Consider the following 22,688-nt stretch of genomic DNA (forward strand, 5'->3'; position numbering starts at 1 on the left):
CGAGTTCCTTTCACAATTTCACTTTTAATGGCATCAAACTTAGCTTTTGTTGTATCTTGGAAAGTCACTTTACTTTCGATTACATTAAGATTTGAAATATCCTCTATATCGTTGATAACGTGTAAGGTTGTTTATAAATGTGTCAAGTGCTAAGTACTTCTCACTCTTTGCAAACTCAGATGCCTCTGTGGTCGAGAGGAAGAGCGTCCGCCCGGAGAGCGGACGGTCCGGGGTTCGATCCCCGGCCGCGTCATACCAAACGACGTTAAAAGATGGTACTTGTTGTACTTGCGTATACTACTGGCAATTGGACGCGACGGATTGCTCAATATCAACATATATCTGACCTAAAGCAAAGATTTAAGTTTCATCTCACAAGTAACACTGAGATGAAATTGGCTGCATGAATATTATCCCTGACGTACTTATGATAATCAAATTTCATCAACACTTGTATCATTCGCAGTGTTTCAAATGTATGCCAAGTTCACACAGGAGAGGGAAATGATCTGAAGTATCAATTTCTGATACACTAAAGTGTTTTATGTGTTAAAATAATGATGAACTGGCAATGATATAATCCACAACACTGACACCTCCATTTGCTACACACGTATACCCCCCCCCCTCCCCCCCCCCCCCCCCCGCCCCCACCCCCACCCACCCATCTTCATCCGCTAGGTATCTGCCATCTAACATGTGGATTGAGTATGTTTTGCAGATGTGAAGCAATCGCCTTCCAAAATTGTTGACTTGTCTTTATGTGAGCGCGTAGAAGAAAAGCCATCACTGTCATAGCAGTCGGGGTACTCAACTGGGAGATAATGTGCACTGTCATCAGTATTAAAGTCATCTTCCTCTCCAGCTCTACTGTTACAATCCACAGCTGGTATCACCAGAGCATCATGTTTACAGCTGATATCACACAGAGCATCATCTAGCAGGTTGAGGCTGTCCTTGTCCTGGTCATGGCAATACACAGATTTCTGTGCGGAAATGTACACAAATCCTAGAATCATATCTCTTTCTAAGCTGGAAAAGACTTTATGAAGCATTAAACAAACTGTATCCTTATTACGAGGTATTATTCTCTTAACGCCACTACTCACAGATCTATGAACAAACACACCCACCCCTCCATGCTTACCCTTGTCTCTACATACAGAAAAAACCCATTATGAGTAGTGTTAAAGTCTGAGTAGTCATTGTGAGAGGTGAGGTGAAATTGGGTTTAACGTCGCGTCCAAGATTATTGCACTTATATAGCCACGTGCATGTACGTGTTTGTGTTTGTGTGGCTGCTTGTACTAGTCCGGACTGATGCCGATTTATAGTGCTAGCTCACTGAGATACCATGCCGCAGTTTAACATGAATACCCCACTCAGACACAGTATACTGACTCCGAGCCCCTTAATGCCGAGCGCCAGACAGGGTAACAACAAGTACCATCTTTTAACGTCTTTTGGTATGACGCGGCCGGGGATCAAACCCCGGACCTTCAGCTCTCCGGGCGGACGCTCTACCACAAGACCACGGAGGCGGTGTCATTGTGAGAAAACAACCATGTATCACATAGTCCAATGAAAGTGAATGATGATAATTTTCAGAAAAGTGTCTTTTTGTAGATTGGCAGTTCCAGGGGAAAATCTGTAAGAGTTGTATCAGGTGTGATATAGTAGGATGTGCAGCTCTTCTGTCCTGTTGTGACTGGCCCTGGCCACAACCCTATCGAAGCTGTGATACTGTCCTAGTGTTATTATTATTTACCACAAGCTTGTCCAACCAGATGGACGCTTCCTTCCCACCCCTCTGGCCTTTATCACATGTGGGATAAGCTTTCTTCTCTTTTCGCTAACAGGGAAACTCAAATCGTCACTTATATTTATTGTGGCTTCCTACAGTTTGCTTCTGGCTAATCTGAGGATATCAGGCTTAGTTTTATTTCGAGTCATCTGTACAACAGTTGGGTGGGTTTCCCTTCTTCATCCCGTTCCCCTACTCTGTGTCCTCTCTCTGTCCCAACTTTCTCATCATCATCAGCGCCTGGTATACCAAGCTTATCGTCGAGCACCTCTCTCACCGCATTCTCACAGTCGCCCCACGTCTTTCTATCCCCACCCTGCTTCTCGGGGATACCATAAATCACTAGTTTTTTGCGAGATCTAGTTTCTATGTCCTCAGTTTTACTTGTCAGATCGTTTGTTTTCCTAGTCAATGAATCTCTAAGTTTGAGAGTTTTTACTTCGTGCTGCAAAGTCTTTATTATATCCGCGAGCTCACTTACAGTTGGCTTCTGTGGGCCGGGGTTTATTTCCACATCCTCACACCTTTATTGCTTTCGATCCCCTCAATGATTTCATTAATACATACTTAAACAACAGTGGTCCTAACACTGATCCCTGAGGCACACCTACATTTACTAGGTTTAGGTCAGATCGGAGTCCTTGAGTTACTACCCTCCGTTTCCGGTTTTTTAGATGATTGCTAAACCATTTCACTAGATTTCCCTTTATACAGTTTCAGTTATTGTTATGTCCACATATTCTATATGTTTGCGCCAAGTGAGGTGTTGATCAAGGATCACCCAAAGAAATATTGCGGATTTTTCGAATTTGATTGGTTTGCCTTTTATGGTGACACGGGGTATCAGAGCATCCTTCCCCTGCGTTTGAATAGAACTCCAACAGTCTTTTCACTTGAATGGATAAACCCCCATTTATTGCACCATTGATCTATTCCGTCCAGGGCTGACTGGAGTTTTTTTGCGGATTTGTGAAATATCTATGTGCTTTACCCATTACCCGACACATGATTTCGCCAAGGGTTATATACGTGTGCGCGGACGTCGGAGAGGGCAATAGCCTGGTGAGGTAACCTAAGTGTGTTTTCTAACACAGGGAAAACCCGTAAAGCAAGCTAACTACTGAAGCAATACGGAAGATGTATGTACTACAATAAAGCGCTAAACATAAGCTATCCAACGGTACCACTAAAGATTTACAACCAGATATGTACAATTATCGATGTGGCAAAAATGAAAATAACTACTTGAGAAATCTGTTCCAGTACTAGATAATCGCGCTACTGCGTGAAAATCAAAGGTTACAAAAACATCTTCAATACATGAATAGGTTTGCATACATATACGAGATCACATATATCAAATACATACAGGATAAAAGTATAGATTTAACCGCAGGAGAATAAGATTTATGTTCACAAATTCTCTAACAATGGACGTAAAGTCACCATACCGCTGGACTTTGCCGAATGGTGACGGAAGCCAGACAATTAAGAGAGAGGGAAGCGGTGCCGTCACTAGTCCGTGACTAAATTGGTTTTATGGCCCGGAGATAAATTGGAACCTGGATCAATGACAATGATGTGTGCCTATTTTGAAATATTAATTACCAGCTGTTGATTATTTATATGATATATAAACTATACATCTAAAACCACTTTTGCATTTCTTTATTTGCAGAGTATATATAAATTATATATAAGTATATAAAACATATTCTTTAGGCCTTATCACTTTTATCACTTTCAGATGACAGAGGAACTCTAACATGCCATGTGGAAACGTCTTCGGATAGAACTGAGGTGTTCCACGTATGCTGTCGATGAAGCCTTGGAAGATTATTGGACGACATAAAGACAAACGGTCAACAAGGGGATGCTCAAGTTTCACTATGCAGTTTCTAGCAACACCGAGAGATTCAGCTTAGGTGTACTGATATCTATCACCAAATACATTGTCACATATGTCATCACAACTCATTCAATACTACACTTGTTCACTGATTGCGGGATGTGTACCTGATATGCCTTTAATAATCACTGAGCTATGTTTGTGAATTCTTGAGAGGAGACACGTTCTGGGGGAGTAGACGAGCCGTCGAAGTTCTATTAGGATCAGTGGTGTCCTTGAAGAAACTGAAGAAATCACCAAGGATTGTGTGATTTAAGTTTGGTATTAAAGTTTGGTGAAATGACGTTTAACGTCTCGTTTAAGACTATAGCAATTAAATTGCACACACCAGCCCTTGATAATTCCAACCATGAAGATCCGGGTTAGAATACTATTAAATTAAGCATTTATATAGCGCTTCTTATCCAGATATACTGCCTGCACAAGATGTATGCACTTTTGAAGAGGATGGTCTTGAGTTTTGATCTGAAGATGTTGACATCTTTAGATCTCCTGGTCAACATCAGTGGGCAGCGCATTCCATAGAGTTGCGCCTGCTTTTCGGAAGGTTCTGTCGCCATATGTTGTTCTGCTGGTTGGTGGAACAGCGAGCTGTAGTTGGTTTGCAGATCTCAGTGTTCGTCCAGGTGGGTAAAGGGCAGTGAGCTCCTGGAGGTATACTGGGGATAGCCATGGATCGATTTGTAGAGAAACATGATCAGCTTGAACACGATCCTGAGTCTCACAGGTAGCCAGTGCAGCTGGAATAGGTCTTCAGCAAACCATGCTTGTCATAGGAGGCGACTATGGTTGTCGTCTTCAAATGCCCTCCAAACAGCCACAAAGTTCCGGATTTTCGGATAAACGGAGCATTTTATATGCTTATGTATAAAATTTTCTTCGTCCTAAAAGCAGAATTCTTTTTACGATTTCGATATTCCGACTATGTCACAAGCATAATGCTGTTTCTAAAATCGTTTTCCTGAGAGGGATGATACCACGTGTTTGCTTAAAGGTGGGCTATTTTAAACCAAGACACCAATCATATTTACGTCTTTATATTTGAAATAATTATGTAAAAATAAAACGTCAATGCCAGAGAATAATCACTATCTGTTATCTGCAGAAACAAATGTCATAGGCAAAGACAAACGCAAAGGCAAAATAGTCGTAGACATGATCTGACCATCAGGTGTTTGCAAAAACGGGTAAGACTGTGAAGAACCTTTTCCATCCATAGCTTACGGTATTGATTGTAAACGAGTAAGATGTTATAAAATGAACAACAGACAAGCGATGAAAAAACGATTCTTTAAAGCCAGTGTGCACAGAAGCATGCAATCTATATCACTAATATATTAAGACACAATAGCAAAACCTTTGCCTTGGTAACCACATTTAACTAAATAGTGACAGTGTCGTCGAAAAACAATGAGTTTCCCCGACACACTTAGACATTATCTGGAGCTCTCCCAGTTTTCCACCAGTATGTCATGGAGTCGCTGACGAGAGCGGTGGTGTTCCTGTGGCGGGTGGTTTCGTTGGTGGGGATGTTGGGACACCCAGTCTTTGGCAGTGTGGAGTTTGCAAAGATGAACGTTAGCAATTACCTCCAGTGCTACAGACTTTGTGTGGTAACCGGTGGGTGCCACTCCCCCGAGTATGACGCCAAGAGCCGGGGATGCAGCCTGTACGTGGCGCCTGGAAACAACAGCACCAGAATTCCTGACAATCTACCCCAGGGATACACAGCAGAAAAGGTGATGAGATCAAGTTTCTTACCCGCTTTTGTGATGAATTTATATTTTGAAGGTAATTAATGGCAAGAAAGTATTGATGAGAAACCTTTTTATTACATCAGTTATGAAGTAAGTTCCAAATTGAAATGCAAAGATTAACCACGAAATCGGTTTGTATAGAACTAACATGTGAAATCAGTAAGCACACAAGGTCAATGAATAAATATTAAATTATATTGAAACACACAGTCTTACCTAGGATTAAAATCAAATAAGGCAGTTTAATCGACACAATTACAGGCAGTAGCAATAAGTAATATAACAGACCCTGAAATTAATGTAAAGTGCGCCCATGAATGTTTGGAATCCTCGTATGACTAAACATTATCCAAATATAAGATGCAATTTTCGTCACTAAATTTTCTAATGCCAAAAATACCCATCAAAATACTGTTGATACCAACATTTCCTACACAACCACTCACACGACTACATCTGACGCAATACAGCTCCTTACACAGATGCACACACACACACACACACACACACATATCTATACAACTACTTTCACAATACCTGACACATTATTACATAAGATTTTACATAACTACTTACACAACTACTTAAAACTGCATACACAACTGCTTGCGCAAACGACACATCTAGTACACGAGCCGACACAACTAATTACACAACCAACACAACTACTTACACAAGCCCACACAACTAAATACACAACCAACACAACTACTTACACAAGCCCACACAACTACTTACACAAGCCCACACAACTACTTACACAAGACTGCACAACTACATACACAAGCCAAAACAACTATTTACACAAGCCCACACAACTACTTACACAAGCCCACATAACTACTTACACAAGCCTACACAACCACATACACAAGACCACACAACTACATACACAAGCCTACACAACTACGTACACAAGCCCACACAACTACGTACACAAGCCTACACAACTACATACACAAGCCTACACAACTACATACACAAGCCCACACACCTACATACACAAGCCTACACAACTACATACACAAGACCACACAACTACATACACAAGCCTACACAACTACGTACACAAGCCCACACAACTACATACACTTGTCCGCACAACTACTTACACAACCAACACAACTACGTACACAACCAACACAACTACTTACACAAGCCCACAAAACTACTTACACAAGACCGTACAACTACATACACAAGACCACACAACTACTTACACAAGACCGCACAACTACATACACAAGATCACACAACTACTTACACAAGCCCACACAACTAAATACACAAGACCACACAACTACTTACACAAGCCCACACAACTACTTACACAAGACTGCACAACTACATACAAAAGCCAAAACAACTACTTACACAAGCCCACACAACTACTTACACAAGACAGCACAACTACTTACACAAGCTCACACAACTACTCACACAAGACCGCAAAACTACTTACACTAGACCACACAACTACTTACACAAGCCAACACAACTACTTACACAAGACTGCAGAACAACTTACACAAGACAGCACAACTACTTACGCACAAGCCCACACAACTACTTACACAAGACCACACAACTACTTACACAAGCCCACACAACTACTTACACAAGACCGCACAACTAAATACACAAGACCACACAACTACTTACACAAGCCCACACAACTAAATACACAAGACCACACAACTACTTACACAAGCCCACACAACTACTTACACAAGACTGCACAACTACATACAAAAGCCAAAACAACTACTTACACAAGCCCACACAACTACTTACACAAGACTGCACAACTACTTACACAAGCTCACACAACTACTCACACAAGACCGCAAAACTACTTACACTAGACCACACAACTACTTACACAAGCCAACACAACTACTTACACAAGACTGCAGAACTACTTACACAAGACAGCACAACTACTTACGCACAAGCCCACACAACTACTTACACAAAACTGCATAACTACTTACACAAGCCCACACATCTACTTACACAAGACCGCACAACTACATACACAAGACTGCACAACTACTTACACAAGACCACACAACTACTTACACAAGCCCACACAACTACTTACACAAGACTGCACAACTACTTACACTAGACCGCACAACTACTTACACAAGCCCACACAACTACTTACACAAAACCGCACAACTACTTACACAAGCCCACACAACTACTTACACATGACCGCACAACTACTTACACAAGCCCACACAACTACTTACACAAGCCAAAACAACTACTTACACAAGCCAACACAACTACTTACACTACGCCGCACAACTACTTACACAAGACTTCACAACTACTTACACAAGACAGCACAACTCCTTACACAGGACCACACAACTACTTACACGAGCCCACACAACTCCTTACACAAGACCGCACAACTACTTACATAAGCCCACACAACTATTGCACGAGCTGACACAACTACTTACACAAGCCCACACAACTACTTACACAAGACCGCACAACTACTTACACAAGCCCTCACAACTACTTACGCAAGCCCACACAACTACTTACACTAGACCGCACAACTACTTACACTACGCCGCACAACTACTTACACAAGCCCACACAACTACTTACACAAACCCACACAACTACTTACACAAGCCCACACAACTACTTACACAAGACCGCACAACTACTTACACAAGACTGCACAACTACTTACACAAGACAGCACAACTCCTTACACAGGACCGCACAACTACTTACACAAGCCCACACAACTCCTTACACAAGACCGCACAACTACTTAAATAAGCCCACACAACTATTACACGAGCGGACACAACTACTTACACAAGCCCACACAACTACTTACACAAACGGACACAACTATTACACGAGCAGACAGAACTACTAACACGATCAGACACAACTATTTACAAAACTACTAACACAAACCGACACAACCAGTGTCGCGTACAGATGGTTTGTTCTTCGCGAACATAACATCAAATAGGCCCACTTGTCACGGTGTCACGTGTGTGTGTGTGTGTGTGTGTGTGTGTGTGTGTGTGTGTGTGTGTGTGTGTGTGTGTGTGTGTGTGTGTGTGTGTGTGTGTGTGTGTGTGTGTGTGTGTGTGTGTGTAGCTGCTCGTACTAGTCCGGACCGATGCCAATTTATAGTGCTAGCCCACTGAGATAACATGCCGCAGTTTAGCATTTATACCCAACTCAGACACAGTACACTGACTCCGGGCCGACCAGTCCTTGTTTTAGCCCCTTAATGCCGAGCGCCAGACAGGGTAACAACAAGTACCATCTTTTAACGTCTTTTGGTATGACGCGGCCGGGGATCGAACCCCTTACCTTCCGCTCTCCGGGCGGACGCTCTACCACTTAAGCTCGAAGACGGGCATTTGGAATACAAGAGTGTACCTGAAAGACTTTAATTTGAAATTTGAAGTTTGTTAATAGATCTGAGGGTTCGAATGGGTTCGAAAGACTTCTGTTGTAAATCAATCAATCATGAAGCCCTGTTCCATACAGAAGATACTAAATCCTATTTCTAAGATGAAAGTTGCATTATTAGTCACGAATCCCTGCATTAACGCTAAGTGATGCACTTAGATCCGGTGGTGATCAAGTGTTTCATAAACAGTAAAAAATCTATTTCAATTCTCTGAAGCCAAGCGTTTACTTGGTATTTTTTGCAGATGGTTAGCAACGGTAAACACACGATTTTTTATAGATGGCAACTTCTTTATTCTTTTATGATGCGACGTTTCGTTATAGATCATTATGCATTTGTCAAGCAAGGGTAAAGAAAGACAGTACAGGTTCATATCCGTCTAATAGGGATGAACAAAAACAACATAAGGGTATGAGTGAAAGAGATTTACGGGGTACAATTATACAGATGAGAGATGAAAGCTGGTGTGTTCTATACATTTATCAATTCTTTGAAGGCAGACGGGATGAAGTATCCTTGATCCTGTTGATTGCCGTCTTGTGTCGGCGGATTTGACCTTTTTCTGTTCGTTTAGTTTTGCGAAGTTATGGACATTGTTTGATAGGATTTGTACATTGTCCATGATCTTCTGATTTGAACAGTTGATGATGTGGTCTGAGATGGCTCACTTTTGGTCTTACTTCATTTTTTTACTTCAATTGTTTTTGTTTTATTTGATTTGTTTTTTGGAGGAAGGGTGGGTGTTCATATTTCTAGATAGAAAAACAGGTGGGTAGTTCGAAAAAACAAGTAATCAGCAGGTTTTAATTGTAGTATTTTCAAGAACGTTTGGCCTTATTCAATTTCGTTCCACACTGGTGTACAAAAGTAGCATCCACTAAATAGCCGAGGTTCTTATTCGAAATGAAAATCCCGATAACAATACTAGTACAGAGTTTGTCCCCAGTACCCAAGGAACGCTTGTCAAAGGAACCGATTAAAATCGGTAGTTAAACATGTAACCTGTCATCGCTCATAAGCCTCGTGGATCAAACTAGGCCGATGTACGTAGAGAAATTATACCATAGATGCGCAAAAGATGTCATAATCTGATAAATGTTAATCGCCTAAGGCACCGCAATTAGCTGTGCTGAATGGAGTCTCCTTCGCCCCGATAATTCAGCAGCACGTCCCATTTTCAAATCAACAGACAAAACATAGTCATTTTGCAGCTCGCAGAACTAATCTGCCCGGTTTTGTTCTAGTATTTGGTGTCCCTTGGGCACCTATGATTGAAACCTATGATTGTGGGTTCCAATCCCGGTTCGCTCCGATTATGTTTCTAGATTTGTCAGCACCATACCTGTGCTCGTGGATCTCATCCAAGTGGTTAACGTCAGAGACCTGCATCACTTCGGGCTTTTCTCCCACATTAAGCTGACACGTCGTGATATAACTGGAATACTGTTCAAACTGGGGTTAAACCCAACTCATTCACTAACTCATTGATACTAGTGCGTCTCACAGCAGATGTTCCCGAGCCCGTGTGAAGTTCGCCCCTGTACAGAGGGCCACGTCTGTGTTCACCTGGAGTCGGCGAACAACTTCATGTGTGTCTCCGGTGAGTCGGTGTTAGGACTCATTAGTGGGCATTAATAGCAAACTTGTATGTTCTCATTTGTGGTGCACTCTAGTCTATGATAGTAGAATACCAACCACGAGGCTAAGTATAATTTAGGATTTTGCATAATTATGTTTTCTATTGATTCCGGTTGACGTAAACAACGGACCCTGTTCTTGAACACCTCGAGAAAAATCAAATACATTGCCCTTTGACAATTGAAACAACGAATATTAACAAAAATGATAATTAAATTTGCATCATGGCGTACATTTGGACGCATGCATATTAAAACAAAGGATTCGTCCAATGTCATCTCTGATTATGGTTATGATATTTATGATTTAAGAGTATAACGATGAGTACCATAGTTACACAATCAGACTCCCATTGTTGCATACAGTTGACAGAATCGTTGAATCTTCTAAGGGGCAGCTCCTGTATAGGGTTGTAAGCGTTTGCTACATCATGAGGTTCAAAACAATTCAGCATTTTGGCTGTCTTATAATGTTGAGCCTGATAATACTGACCCAGGTATAAAATATAGTAACCATGACAACATTCCCAGGACCAGATTGCGGTCGACCTCCACCACGACGCACTTTGACAGTGTCAGACACGAGCGTAACCTCCTTGGGAGTAGCGTCTGTGTACACGTGCATGACGGGCTACAACACAGCCGGGGGCAGCGGGGTCGTTGTGTGTCAGAACACTGGACAGTGGTCATCTCCAACACTAACGTGTACAGGTAAACACCACTACAGTGTACAGGTAAACATCTATATAGTGTACAGGTAAACATCTATATAGTGTACAGGTAAACATCTATATAGTGTACAGGTAAACACCACTACAGTGTACAGGTAAACATCTATATAGTGTACAGGTAAACATCTATATAGTGTACAGGTAAACATCTATATAGTGTACAGGTGAACATCTATACAGGTACATGTAAACATCTATATAGTGTACAGGTAAACACCACTACAGTGTACAGGTAAACACCACTACAGTGTACAGGTAAACACCACTACAGTGTACAGTAAACACCACTACAGTGTACAGGTAAACATCTATATAGTGTACAGGTAAACATCTATACAGGTACATGTAAACATCTATATAGTGTACAGGTAAACATCTATACAGGTACATGTAAACATCTATATAGTGTACAGGTAAACATCTATATAGTGTACAGGTAAACATCTATATAGTGTTCAGGTAAATATCACTAGAATGTACAGGTAAACATCTATATAGTGTTCAGGTAAATATCACTAGAATGTACAGGTAAACATCACTACAGTGTACAGGTAAACATCACTACAATGTACAGATAAACATCACTACAGTGTACAGGTAAACATCACAACAGTGTAAAGATAAACATCACTAGAGTGTACAGATAAACATCACTAGAGTGTACAGTAAACATCACTACAGTGTACAGGTAAACATCACTACAGTGTACAGGTAAACATCACTACAATGTACAGATAAACATCACCAGAGTGTACAGTAAACATCTATATAGTGTGCAGGTAAACATAATTACAGTGTACAGGTAAAAATCACTACAGTGTACAGGTAAACATCACTACAGTGTACATGTAAACATCACTACAGTGTACAGGTAAACAACACTACAGTGTACAGGTAAACATCACTACTGTGTACAGGTAAACATCACGTTGAACGTGGTTGCATTGGAGTAGGTTGGTTGTTGCAGGGGGTCAGGATGGCCGATTGGCCCCGGTCCCCTCACCCCCATTGTTTGTTGCAGTCAACTTTAAGAGATAATACTTTCCTACGTATTCGAATATATCCAAGAAGAATCAAAGCGTAATTTTTTATGAGAATCGCCCATAATTTCATATAAAAGATCGTTTGTTTTCAATACCGCCTCTGTAAAAGACTGGAAGCGAAGGTGTAGAGTGCTTTGAGACAAAATGACGACTTCGAACTATAAATCATTCATGATACCAACACTGCAAACTGAGTAAGGAATATCAATACTTTCATTGTATGCCATAGTTGAACAAGACAACCAGCTGTATGCAGTTTACAACCAATGTGGACCGTTATCCGACTGAAACATATGGAATTTGTCTCAAACTATTCCGATAAAGGTTCATTAAGGTTTAAAAAGAAGCAAATTCGAATTGAAAAGATGTTTATTTTATTTAATGTATAATTACAAAAATGTGGAGCCAGGATCAATTTTATTCAGATTAGTGGAATCTAAACATGTTTTCAATAACAAAAATCAAATACTGATATTGCATATAGCACAACATGTTCCTATACGATGAAATCATTTATATAGCTAGCTAACTTGTCTAGAAATAATGCTACCGGGTGCCATCAGTGGAACAGGATACGCTCACCTTTTCGCGAACACCTGGTATCATGTACTATTTGATAGTGAGTCATAAAAACATGCTCATGGTATAGACGGTATTGTACAATCGACTCTGCCAGAGATGTCTATTGTATATGGAAAGGGTTATGTCGCTTTATTTACAGATACAGTGACATCTATCTTCAGAGGTTCAGGCCAATTTGTCAAAAATGAAAGCAAATGGCATCTGAAGTTTACTGAGAAAATAATATGTGAAATGGTGGACTTTCTCATTGATTCATTTATATAACATTTTGGGGTAAGACATTTAGGCAATTGCACTCCCCCGATCAGTTTCATTATGCATATGAAATGAAATTCTGCTCGGATCGGTAAAGTTAAAACAACTTGACGTCATCACACGTCTGACTTTTTCTGTGGGGCTGAGAGTTTTTGCGTGTTTTGAAGCAGGGGGTTTGTCATAGACGCTATTAATGTCAGGTGTCATTGAACTTGAGGGAGTTTTGATGTGTGCGCCCTTTGTCCATTAACTTGAAAGCTTGTTTTGCTACCCCACCTCAGTTCGGGCAACTATCAGGTCAATATCGGATGTTGTATGACTCTCATTTTAAATAAGGAGAGAATTTATTGATGTCAACTTCTTTATAATGATGAATACAACGTTTCGGAGTACATGTCCTGGTTTCAAGTTGCCCATAAATCTCAGCGTTAATTACTGTAAAGTATTGGCGTCCATGTTCTGTTTCTTATCACCTCTCGGCGACAATTATGTGTTGGCTTCCCCTGTTGAGTTCCCACCTTTGTTATCTTATGACTTTTGGTGTTCTTACATGTTCATATATATGCTCTCTGCTTCATATCATTCATTCACCTGATGAACGAGTAAGCATACACTCCGAAACGATAAGTTCCTCATAATATTGAAGGTGACATCCATAAATTCTCTTCCTTATATGTATCACTTCTAAATGCCTTTCAAAGACTTGTCATTTTAGTTGTTGATCTCGTTTAGATTTTGACCTTTTCAATTTATTGTACGACATGCAGCTATCTTGCGAGTTTTTTAAACTAGAGTGATTTGAAACTATGATAAAGATTCTATCTTTTGTACTTTTTAGCCTTTGTGGAACTCTGCATCGTGCATTTTGAAAGTAAGGCGTGCCAGTTCACAACACTGCCTCAAATAGCAATAGGCACAATATAATGTGTCTGGCCATGGAGTTACATGCTCAGGGTGGGGCGGTCGGGTAGCCTAGTGGTTAAAGCGTTCGCTCGTCACGCCGAAGATCCGGGTTCGATTCCCGACATGGGTACAATGTGTGAAGCCTATTTCTGGTGTCCCCCGCCGTGATATTGCTGGAATATTGCTAAAGGCGGCGTAAAACCATACTCACTCACTCACTCACTCATGCTCAGGGTTAATTTTGCATTACCTTTAGGTAGGTGTAAACTACACATTGTCGCATGTCAAGGACGTTAATGTTTCACAAGAAACAAGAAGAATAAAACACATATCATCCCAGCGGGTTACCCTGGAAACACGCAGCCCCCTGTTGTGTCATTATGTGGTGACTAGGATATCTGCTTCTTATAACATTCAGCGACAGACGAACTGATTAAAAATATCTTTAATTCTCGTTGGGTATTTTTCATAATTTATTAAATTTTATACTCTAGGTCTATATGCACATCATCCACTGGACTTTGATCAATTTTTGTTGGTATTACAATACACCAATTAAACTTTATATTCGTGACAAAATCCATGTGCAAATGCTTGCAAATCTTGCTACTATAAAATGAATCGATGAGACTTATGACTTATGAATCCTGTAGAGGTAACTAGAAAAAACCATTACACATAAAGTACGTTCCCAGTATGTGCACATGTTTTGTTTCCATACATGAAAATGTCTCATGTTACAGAAAGGCGGAGGTTTTAGACACATAAAATACAATGGCGACATATTCCTCTGCCTGCAATGATAGATAGAGATTACTACACTCGTGGTTGTCAAATACCATTTATCTTACAACGAGTGGATTCATATTTTCTCTACACTCAAGATGACAGTGGCGCATAAATACATGACACAATGGTCGCGTGTGCCTACTGCTCACTACCAATACCTAGTGTGTCCCCCCACAGTAAACGTTTCCGCCATATCTATAGATAATCAAGACGATGATGATAATGCAAACTAGAAAAGACCAGGGGAAATTATTAACACTCTAAAACTATAACGTTTCGACACAGACATTGGTGAAATCGACGGTAGCACGAGTGAATTACAATTTGGAAAGTTGTCCGTCAAAACTTGACCTTCATCACCATGGAGCAACAAAGAGCCAATCACGGACCTGGAATTCGATCTCACACATATGTTTGATACAAGTTATCTCGAATGGATGTATAATAAAACATTATATCAATAAATATCGTATCTGAATTTAAACTAAATTTAGATCTTGTCCGTCAGCAAGCTTCCCTTAATGCCGATATATTTGAAGGAATCCCGTCTTTTTCTAAAACAAAATCGTAAAATGACATATTTGCTTTGCATACTGCCACCAAACGCGTCTAGCTGTTGACTGTGGAATGCCACCAGCTCTCCATAATCAGTCTGTGGGTCAAGTGACAAGCACCAACTTCAACAGCAACGTCATGTACAGCTGCAATGTCGGCTACACCTCGACAACGGGGACTGGTGACAGCATGTGCCAGGACACCGCCACCTGGTCGACTCCAACCCAAGTCTGTCAGCGTGAGTATTGGTGATGTAGGCATCTATAAGGTTGGAGTTTCCCAAACAAATACTGAGCCCCAGACAAAGGCACACAGGCCCAGACTTGCACTGGAAAAGATTTTATGTTTTAATCATGATGTTTAATCTATGGCACGCCAAATTACTTTAACATAATACTCTGAAACTTCAGTTTTGGACCCAGTGAGTTTGGTCCTGCAGACATGTTTGGACTTGCAATAGAATTTGTGATGACAAATCCCGATAAACAAGAGCTATAACAGAACGAACTCTTTCCTTCTCTGGTATTTGGTATTCGATTAAAGGTTTTTGTTTCTGTTTTTGTTGAAGAACAATAGTAATTTCAATTATATCAAACCTCACTGAATTATCTTCGTAGTCGTGGATTGCAAGACCCCCAACGATAGGACCAATGCAGCTCCTAGCGTCGTTGTAGCAACCACGTTCAACACGTCGGTGACGTTCACGTGTGATGCAGGGTTCAGAAATCATGGCGGGAACGACACAATCACCTGTCTGGAGAATGGACAATGGTCATCGACGTCTCTGGACTGCCAAGGTACATCAGTCTTCTTCGTGCATATCTTGAGCAAATGCTGCAATATTGTAGGCATTACAGCATACATCTTGGTCCTGATGGTGTGAATGAGAGAGTGAGTGAGTGAGTTGTGTTTAACGCCGCTTTTAACAGTATTCAAGTTATATCACGTCGTGTCTGCTTAATGTGGGAGGAACGCCCGAAGTGATGCAGGTCTCAGATGTTTACCACTTGGGTGAAAACCACGAGCTCGGGTATGGTGCTGACAAACCTAGAAACATAATCGGGGCGAACCGGGATTTGAACCCACAATCATAGGTTTCTAGCGTGCCAAAGGACGCAACTCTGCACAGCGAATCGCGCCGCCTTAGACGACTGGGCCACCCGTGCCCCCTGTTGTGAATGAAACATACCTATGTCACTATGCATGTTTAATTAACACCATGTCTGATTTTAAGCGACACATTTGCTTCACATGATCTTGTTGACCTGTTTCTTTGGTTAATGAACACATCTGCAGTCATCCCCAACTGGATCGCGACGAAGACGCTGTCTGCAGGGCCGGCGACGTTGACGTGTACAGACAGGGTGTCCTCGGCAGGCAGTGAAGTGTCGGTGTCCTGTGAGGACGATGAGATGCTGACAGGCTGCTCTGCTAAAACTGCGGTAAAACACTCAGTCTTTTCTTCTACTGTCGAGCTCATCGCTATGATGTCGACTGGACATATCAATGTACTGTCACGATTGGCTGAGAACATACTTTAACTCACTCACTCGGTAGAACGCTGGATTGTCTTGTTTGATAAACTCCATTATTTACAGACAGGCGACTGCTGGAATATAGCAGCGGCGTTAACATCGAACAAACAAACAATTGAACAAACTCCTGCCCATGGACGAATTGAGAGTGCAGATTTGCGGCGACAAACGTTCATTGCGACGTCGCGTTGCCCAATATCTGCGTGCTTACACGACTGACGTCACAGCTGAGGATATTGCTGTGATCTGCCTCATTGAGATTGTACGCAGAGGCTGGTTAAATGTCCGTCGCAATCCCTGTTGTTGTTGTAGGGTATCGCGTTATGTATTTGTTTGTTGGTTAACGCCGCACTCAACAATATATCAGTTATATGACCTCGGTCTGTAAATAATCGAGTCTGGACCAGACAATCCAGCGATTTACATCATGATCCACGCAATTGGGATACAATGACATGCATCAACCAAGTCAGCGAGCCTGACCACCCGATCCCGTTAGTCGCCTTTGGCGACAAGCATAGTCGCCTTTTACGTCAGGCAGGGGTTGATGAAGACCTATTCTACCCCGGATCTTCACACATTTTGGCGATAATGAAGTGGTCGTATGAAGTGGTCGTGGGCAGCCGTTGTAACAGGAGTACGTCCTGACCTGGGTCGGTTTAACTTTAAGCTTTCATGCTGGGGGGGTGATTAGAACTCAGTATCATAGGTTTCTGGCGTGCTCAAGGGATACACAGCGAATCGCGGCGAGATCGACAACTGGGCCACCCGTACCCCGTGCTGTATGGGCTTCGCGGGTTTCCGCCCGTGAGACGCCTTTTTCGTCAAATTGTTCTGTCATCAAATCAAACAAAAACATAAATTCACAACAGTCGTAATAGTTACTAAGTTGAGCGAATACAAAGGAGAACTAAATAAAGTAGTGACAATATCAATTCTTTTTCAAATTATTCTGATTGATTACAGTCAACGAGTGGGAAAAACAATGGCGTGAAAGTTGTATTGATTGACAAGAAGCTTTTCTGCCAAATCGACTCAACACAAACAAGTAAGTTAATTTGTTTCTTTGTTTGTTGATTAACGCTTCCATCTTATATAGTCCATCTATATGACTGTGGTCCATAAATACAATCCAGTGATTGACATTAAGAGCGTCTATCTACGCAACTAGGATACGATGATATGCATCAACCAAATCAGTCAGCCTGACCACCTGATCCCGTATGGGATGCTGAAGACCAGTTCTAACCCGGATTTTCACCGGGGAATACGTTCATTACACCTTCTAATAAAATGGAATCAATACCAGGGGTGGCCCAGTCGTCTAAGGCGCCGCGATTCGCTGTGCAGAGTTGCGCCCCTTGGGCACGCCAGAAACCTATGATTGTGGGTTCGAATCCCGGTTCGCCCCAATTATGTTTCTAGGTTTGTCAGCACCATACCCGTGCTTGTGGGTTTCACCGAAGTGGTAAAGGTCTGAGACCTGCATCACTTCGGGCTTTCCTCCCACATTAGGCTGACACGCCGCGATATAACTGGAATACTTTTAAAAGCGGCGTTAAACCCAACTCACTCACTCACTCAATACCAAATGCGCGATGATCCTTATCGTCATTGTCGCCTTTTTTTACAACATGTGTCCTGTATTAACTGTTTCGTGTTCACTCGTCTTCCAAGAGCTCATCTGTCATGACATGTATGATAATGTTTGTGTCTGTCTCTGGACAGCTGGAGCCTCTCCGCTCCTTGCCTCGGCAAGATGCTGCAAGAAGGACGGACTCCAGTGCGAGTACTTCAAAGATGGGCCTTCAGGAAACAGGGACAGGGATTCAGTGTCAACCACATGCTTTCAATCCTTCCAGGTATTAGGTAAGCTGTGTAAAATGATAGCATCTGACATGTTAGATGTCTTTATTGTCAGGTGAATGTCTGTGAATCGTGCATTTATATTGACCATCAAATCTGGAGGCGATATACTATTTGACTTGGTTTCGTGTCTTCCTTTCTAAGGATGCAGCTCGTACCAAGTGAACGGCCGTCTGGACGGAACTCAGATGGGCAACAGCTTCTGCCGAGCAACGACAGGGTCGTCGTCTGACACAGGTAAACATACACACTGTAGCGCAATGATAACTTAGCTTTTACACTGTCGGTGATGTAGGACTGCAGACGTTAATGTACAGCACACTCTGGTGTTTGCGTTGTGGAAGTTGAAAAGTGTTCATCGTGCTGTGTTAATTAACGATTAACAGGGGCGATAGGTAACATGTCAACAAAGGATTTCTAACACAATGTTCCCCAACGTGTTCGTGTTGTAGGGGTGTATTCCTACGCCACCTGCTGCCAGGCTCCGGGTCTCTCCTGCAGCGTGCACACGCTCAGTCCTCAACCTGTCGGGAACCTCATGACGACGACTTGTCCATCAGGCTCCACACTCACTGGATGTGCGGGATACAATGCATGGAACAAACAGCGAGGCTCCTATATTGAAGGTCAGTGACAGGGTAGCATCAAGTGGGATCATTCACGTGATGAAAGTAGTGAGTATGGTGCAGGCAGAACCTTTACATTGATAACCAGGGTTGTATGTATATCTGGCACAGAGAGAACTGATGGATCATAAGTCTAGAGAGTTCCAATTTGGGAAGTGTGGGAACAGATGGGCGGGAGTGAGTGAGTGAGTGAGTGAGTTGGGTTAAACGCCGCTTTTAATAGTATTTCAGTTCTATCACTGCGTGTCAGCTTAATGTAGGAGGAATGTCCGAAGTGATACAGGTCTCAGACGTTTACCACTTCGGTGAAACACACGAGCACGGATATGGACAAACCAGTATTTTGAGCATTTTACACGAAAATGTTTAAAGCATTTACTAACATTCATTATGCGTTATTTATTCTGGCAAGTTTGCTGATATTTGAAAATTCATTTTCTTTAAAGTACCTTCTACAAGAGATATTACATTGTTTACCAAACCAGGACTTCATATGCCTTCACATCGCAGGCTGTGTTACATTTAGTAACCTATCAAAATACGTTACCTGCGGATGCAAGAAGCACATTACTTACTTTGTCATTTAACTTTCTGATAAAACTGGTCACAGTAATTAAAATGTTGCTGGTCTGATTCAATTTATTGTATAGCATCTTTACTAATGGACATAGCGCGGACGTATTCAGTGGCAAGCGTCCTATTCCACGTCCTAAGTCCTGATCTTGTATCCTCAACTGAGCTTGGCCCTTGCGATTGCCCCTAGGGATTTATCAAAAAGTTAACAATATTACAGCAACAGGACAATGGATGCCTTCAAGGGCTCTAAATCATGGATTTCAAAATCTGCTGTTGAAGGGACGAAACTAGTTCCTGCTAAAGCACAGTCCACCACGCTTACACCTTTGTGTGTGGTTTCACCAACAGATCGTGAGAAGTTGGCTTGCTCATATCCCCACCTTTCCAGTGGAATATCTATGCTTCGTATTTTGTCATATAATCCAACAGGTCAATGGGAATGATACCTTGATTGATAAACCTTGAGTTTGTTTCTATAAAGTTTGGTAAAAATCGTGTTCTTGCATTGACATCCCCAATTAAATGTATACTATTGTTACTGTCTGCTGAGAGTTGACATGAAATGACCTGGTGTCATGGGGGACATGTTTCATCTGATTACCAAGGTGGTCCTACTGGTGGGACATATAAAATGCCAAGATACACGTTTCCATTGCAAGTCACATTTAACATTTCTTTAGATTTGTATCAAAAACCGTATTACATATTCTGAGTATTCTTATGTTTTATGGAAATATTTTATGTAATTGTTCTTCATAGCAACTGGTATGCCCCTGATACCAGCTTGGAGTCACCATCAACATACAATTTTGTCTGTGGACACAATGAGAACAGAATGGATGGTGAAGCAAGCCGTGATGCTTTTTATCTGGTACTATGAAATGATTCAACAGTTTCAGGGTCGATACTTGCATGTACGAATTCTGTTCTTACATAGATGACAACGGAACGCCGACGTGCCATGTGGACACTTCTGACGAGAGAACTACTGTGATGTACGTTTGTTGCCGATGAAGCTTGGAATACGTCAGTCCCGGCGATCTGGATGGAGACAATCACACATCTTGCATCATCTGTGATATATATGCCCTGGTCCAAACACCGCGTGGCAACTTCATTTTGCTGCCACCACCTTTCTAACGGGGACAACAAATACCAAACGAAGGAACATTTAGTGTATAATTGTAGTTGTGAAACACCATTTGTACCTTAATGGGTTGAGATAATGTGTTCAGTTGCTCGACTTTACCGTTGCATTTTCTATCACAACTGAGGCTTTCTCAAAATATATTGTCATATAAGACTGAAAAAGTCACCACAACTCATTCATTCGAAATGAATGTATATTAATGTATCAGTGAACAAGAAGAAGTTCTTATAGATAAACAACTTCTTTATTTTATATTTATTCACAAAATATACTGTTCGATTTTGGCTCAGTGAAATGTTCATGGAATATTTTATCCATATTAAGTTTAATTAATGTCTACTTCAAACATGTGGATCTTCCATCACAAGTTTATTTTTATTATGTCTCCAACCTTGAGTCTTTTAATTTTAATTTTTTTTTTGCTCACTTGATAAAGATTTACTTGGAAATGGAATACACAGTATCTAAACAAATGACTTCTGAATCAGAATTGAGGAGACGTTTCAGTAGGGTTTTATTTCTCTCTCTCCCTCCCTCTCTCTCTCTCTCTCTCTCTCTCTCTCTCTCTCTCTCTCTCTCTCTCTCTCTCTCGATAGATAGATAGATAGATAGATAGGGTTGAAGTACACATCTTCACATCAGATTGCCATCAAAAAGATAACTTAAACCATACAAAAATAACAACTGTGAACAACTTGAACGCTGACAAGTCCAGCATTATATCGGCTGTAGATAACGCTGGTGGTGGTGCAGCACTGACTTCAACGTCAACGTCAACTGCCGAGAGATCATAGAGTTCATATATCAACCATAACATGGCTAAAGCCGGATAAATCACTCTAATATGTTGATCATCATGAATTCTCCATGAGGTTTAAAGGGTAAAACGTGCATATGAACGGGTGAGAATCACTCAAACTATAAAGCTTTTTCAAACCAAAATTCGTCATGATCCTATAAAGCACTGAAGGTACAATTGTGCTGTTTGTGTTTTTAATTAGCGATGGGTGACTGTGGGGATAGCCTAGTGGTTAAAGCGTTCGCTCGTCACGCCGAAAACCCGGGTTCGATTCCCCACATGGTTACTATCTGTGAAGTCCATTTCTGGTGTCCCCCGCCGTGATATTGCTGGAATATTGCTAAAAGCGGTGTAAAACCAAACTCACTCACTCTCTCACGTAGGGGCGTTATTCTGCGAAGCGGATCGCGGCGCCGAAGAACACGAAAGTATTTCTGAAACGAAAAGAGTCCGAATGCATAGAGAAGATATCATCAGTTACTGATATTGATATAATTATTTTTGCCTTTTACTTACAATTTACTTCATCGTAACAAATTTCCCAAGCTCATGACCTAGATTGCTATGTTTACACTGGGTCATTTTTTTCGCCTTGAATATCCTCATGAAATACAAGGGTTTGAGGTTGTCTTCGGTAAAGTTAGGTTTTCAACTGTTGGGGGATTTATGGTCAGTTGTGGCACAAACCCCGACTCTTTGAGAGTC

At 41.5% G+C, this 22,688-nt stretch overlaps 1 protein-coding gene across 1 annotated transcript; it reads left to right on the forward strand.

Annotated features, from left to right (window-relative positions):
• Positions 1-5,185: 5,185 nt before the first annotated feature.
• Positions 5,186-21,193, forward strand: LOC139468170 (E-selectin-like). The gene is made up of 11 exons (XM_071249971.1): positions 5,186-5,452; positions 10,446-10,536; positions 11,105-11,284; positions 15,490-15,669; positions 16,049-16,228; positions 16,728-16,873; positions 17,933-18,014; positions 18,695-18,835; positions 18,977-19,069; positions 19,285-19,458; positions 20,972-21,193. The coding sequence occupies exons 1-11, from the start codon at positions 5,186-5,188 to the stop codon at positions 21,046-21,048; spliced, it is 1,611 nt and encodes a 536-aa protein (XP_071106072.1). The 3' UTR covers positions 21,049-21,193.
• The last annotated feature ends 1,495 nt before the right edge of the window (positions 21,194-22,688 follow it).

This window comes from Haliotis cracherodii, unplaced genomic scaffold (assembly GCF_022045235.1).
Source record: "Haliotis cracherodii isolate W230 unplaced genomic scaffold, xgHalCrac1.p SCAF_1, whole genome shotgun sequence".
NCBI lineage: Eukaryota > Metazoa > Mollusca > Gastropoda > Lepetellida > Haliotidae > Haliotis > Haliotis cracherodii.